Raw genomic sequence first — 4,262 nt, 5'->3', positions numbered from 1 at the left:
AGAGACCTCAAGAAGCAGTACCGCACTGAGTATCAGGACCTGCGTGACCTCAGGGCTGAGATCCAGTACTGCCAGCACCTAGTGGATCAGTGTCGCAACCGCCTGCTCACAGGTGCGCCATTTGGGAAGGTTGGCTAGTCATCTGAGGTCCCGGGAGGCACAGGGCAGGGCCACCCTGGGTTCCAGAAGCGGCTTTGGAGCTTTTCTCTGGCAGAGGCAGGGTCTTCAGATGGTCTTCAGACGTGTGTTTTCAGGACTCTGCAGGCAGGAGATGGAGATGGGAAAGGTGAGACCCTGGAGCAGGAAGTGACGGAAGGTGAACCTGTGACAGGCACAAAACAGGCACACCTGGCCTTTGCCTGCTTCTCAGGGACTTCCTTGTACCTCACAGTGCTGTCTCCTGCCTCCTTGCAGAATTCGATATCTGGTACAACGAGTCCTTCTTCATCCCCGAGGACATGCAGATGGCACTGAAGCCAGGTGGCAGCATCCGGCCTGGCCTGTTGCCTATCAGTAGGATCGTGTCTCTGGTGAGTGGCACAGGGGCATGGGTGGGATGATGAGTGAGCACGGGGTAGTGGGCAGTGCCCCTTGTCCTCTGTTCTCTCCACAAACATGGCAGTGTACGGGCTGCTCTGAGCCTCTCCCACAGCTGGCCCAGGCTGGCGGTCTCCCCAATTTTCAAGGCTAGGGACACAGAAAACACCAATTATTGCAGCTCCCCTTTTGTGTGGCTCATCCTGCCCCGTGGCAGTTACAGGGTATCTGTGATGATGCTGGCAACAACGGCCTTGTGAGCTACCTTGGGTGGGGATTTGCAAACCCAGCAAGAGCTGCCCTGACGCGCACCACAGATCTTGTCAGGGTGAATTCTGACAATACCGGGCTGAAGGGACTGTGCTGAGTTGGGCCTCCTCTAGGGAGAAGATGACCAGGACAAGTTCAGCCAGCTGCAGCAGACGATGCTGCCCGAGGGCCCTGATTCGATCTCCTTTTACAATGCCAAAGTGAAGACAGAACAGAAGGTAACTGGGGGGTTCATGTATCCAGGAAGGTGGGGCCTCAGGGACCTCATTACTAGGACACCCAGGATCACACACCCCACTTTAGAGAGGCGGAGGAGTATGCCAGCTCAGGGAGATCCAGGTCACCCAGAGCTAGTGGGTATCTTCTGTCAGCTCCAGAGTCCTAGGACTGGACTAGGCTAAACAGGGTCCCACAGACCATGGCCAGGACGTGCTGGTGAGTGCTCAGCCGGTGCAGGTGAATCATCCTTTTGTCCAGTGTATCTACAATGTATACACAACCTCATTTACTCGCTCTCTTGGTTATCACATTGACTGTCGCGGTATCTCAGTGCTTGTTTTCAAGTTACTTTTATTTCACTTAATAATGGCCCCCAAGCTTGCAAGAGTAGTGATACTGGAAATTTGGATGTGCCAAAGAGAAGCCATAAAGGGTTTCTCTTTGAATGAAAAGGTACGTATGTGTATAGGGTTCAGTACAATCTGTGGTTTCAGACATCTACTGGGGGTCTTGGAATGTTTCCCCCAAGGATAAGAGGGGACTACTGTACCATCACATTGGGGATTAAGACTTCAACAGATGCGTTTTTGGGGGACACAAACATTCAGTCTGTAACAGGAGCATAGGATATTGCTTTGTCCCATGATTGGTGAGGTTAATTTTGATCAATTGATTAAGGTCATCCTTTATCTTGAGTAAGAGGACGAAAAGGTCTTTAGCTTTAGAGGAAGAGTTTCAAAAATATTACTGCTTATTGTAAATTATTTAAAGCTTGGTGTGTGTAACTGGCATGAGTTACTTCAAGATCGTAGAAAAGGTGAAGCAAAATGATCTGCATAGTTAACCACCATGAATCTCTCTTGATATTCCAGGCAAACCTTGTATTTTCTTTAATTATTTTCAATGTCTCAGGTAAATGTTTAAAATCTAAATCATTCAATGGGGGAATCATGCATTTCTACAGGTCCATGTTATATTCTCCCGCTATCCCTCCGTCTCTAGGAGAACTCTCTACATTGGCCGTTTCGGACTTTTTTTTTATGTTTGAGACGTGCCGATGCACAAACCCTTCATGCAGATGTTTCACTTGAACCACTCTATATTTATTTAAACCTTTCATATATATTATTGTATATGGAATACGTAGGATCAGATTTTTCAAGGTCAAAATGTTTCCTATGTTGCTGAAACTGTCTCATGGTGGTTTCTATCTGTGTGTGTCTGTGTTTAAATCATAAGCTCATATTTGATTGAGCTTAAGCTCTGGGAGTCCTGAGTGCATTAGCTGAAGTTACTTTCCTCCAAAAGGGTTTGCTCCTGCTTTTACAGTTAGCTATAGGGCATGACCAACCCAGCACCATTTTAACCTACTTCAGGAATTCCAGTTTGATAAGGTATTAATATCCAGAATATATAGAGAACTCCTAAAACTCAACAACCCCAAAACAAAACCCGTTTCAAAAATAGGCAAAGGACTTGAATAGACATTTCTCTAAAGAATATATACAAATAAGCACAAAAGTAGATGCTCAGCATCACAAGTCATTAGGGAAATGCCAACCCAAACTACAGTGGGTCACGACCTCACACCCATTAGGATGACTACAATCAAAGAAACAGACAACAGATGTTGGCGAGGATTGGTAATAATTGGACCCCTTGTGCACTGTCGATGGGAATATAAAGTGGTACAGCCACTAAGAGAAATAAGCCAGTCACAAAAAGACATATATTGTATGATTCCACTTATGTGAGATACTTAGTCATCAAAATCATAGAGACAAAGAGTAGAGTGGTGGTTGCCAGGGTCCAGGCGGAGAGGGGAGTGGAGAGTTGTCGTGTAATAGGTATAGAGTTTTACAAGATGTAAAGAGTTATGGAGACGGATGGTGGTGATGGTCACACATTGTGAATATAGTTAATACCATTGAACTGTACGGTTAAAAATGGTTAATATGGTAAATGTCGTGTTATGTGTATTTTACTACAATAAAAAATTTGGGAGGAAAGAAAAGAATCCCAGCTTAATGCGGGAACTTCAGCTTCAGTTCCCCAGGCGTGGCAAGGAATCTCGGCTCCATCTCTTCCAAGTTGGTTTTAGCATTTGCCTGCTCCCCGCCCGCTATTTGTTTCCGCCCACTTTTTCCACTTGCCTTCTGAGAACCTAGCGGTGCGTTAACAGGGTAGGGTTAATGAACATCTGGTTGATTTGCGGAGGGAGGGCCCTTCAGAGTACATGCGCCTCCAACCCTCTAGAGATAGAACCCTCTGTTTTTCTTTTCGAACCTAATTCTTGTCCGAAACAAGAATTTAAGTGGGCCCTTGAAATATGCATGTCTTCTTTTAAGCACGCCCGTCACACCATTTTGAAACAGTTTTACACATTTTCTTTAGGATGAGACAGTGAAAGGGATTGAATGGGAACATTATTTCTCACAGAATTGGTGCTGGTCAGAGGGAATCCTTGTCCCAAAACTGTGATGTTTGCTAGAAGAATGATGGGGGGCGGGGGTAGAGGAGGCGGAACGGGGTAAGCGGCATGGCTTCTGAAATCTTGTTAAGTCCACGCTCCTAATCAATTCCCATTTTTTCCCGTTTTCTGTATCCAGCACAATTACTTAAAAACCATGATGGGCCTCCAACAGGCACACAAAAAATAGGGACTCATCACCAGTGCCTTGACAGACAAGATCCCCAGCAGCCCCTGCTGAAGCACCTGCCCAGACTCGCAACCAGTCTGCTCCAAGCCTGGGGCCCAGCCCAGGGAAGGCACAATGGCCTGCCCGCCAGGAGGAATGGCCTTCAAAGGACACTATTGCTTATCTTCACAGGACACTTTTGGTTCCAGTTTACTGTCTTATATGCAGGAACAAGATAAAATAATGTTGCAGTCTGGACTCTTAGTGCCCATCCAAGAACTTAATTTTATTTCCTGTCTGGGAGGATGTTTTCCCCAGGTACAGATGGGGTCAGAACTGAGTCTGCAGGAGGAAAGTGGAAAAGTAGCTCCTCCCAGCGAGCCTCTGTCCCACTGGCCAGCGTCTCTCCTTGCCCACATGGACATCCTGGGGCCGAGCGGGGTCTGAGGAGCGCTGGTTCTCATGGAGCTGGAGCATCCTCTCTGTATTGCTGAGTCAGTGAGGGCAGGAGGCTCTCCTTCCTCAGCAACCAGGAGAGGACCTGGTCTAGGTGGAAATGGCTGAAGGGCAGATTTTCATTGCAAAATAAGAAGAAGC

General features: G+C 47.0%; 1 protein-coding gene across 1 annotated transcript in view; it reads left to right on the top strand.

The window, feature by feature from the left end:
* The window catches only part of KIF9 (kinesin family member 9), a 40,762-nt gene extending 36,823 nt beyond the window's left edge, over positions 1–3,939 (top strand). The window contains 4 exon segments of the mRNA XM_025048924.1: positions 1–112; positions 415–530; positions 921–1,025; positions 3,636–3,939. The exon segment at positions 1–112 is cut by the window's left edge and continues 16 nt beyond it. Of these exon segments, the coding sequence (XP_024904692.1) occupies positions 1–112; positions 415–530; positions 921–1,025; positions 3,636–3,686 (384 nt within the window). The 3' untranslated portion in view covers positions 3,687–3,939.
* The last annotated feature ends 323 nt before the right edge of the window (positions 3,940–4,262 follow it).

The sequence above is a fragment of the Pteropus alecto genome, unplaced genomic scaffold, assembly GCF_000325575.1.
Source record: "Pteropus alecto unplaced genomic scaffold, ASM32557v1 scaffold156, whole genome shotgun sequence".
NCBI lineage: Eukaryota > Metazoa > Chordata > Mammalia > Chiroptera > Pteropodidae > Pteropus > Pteropus alecto.
This window is presented reverse-complemented; position numbering and strand designations above follow the sequence as displayed.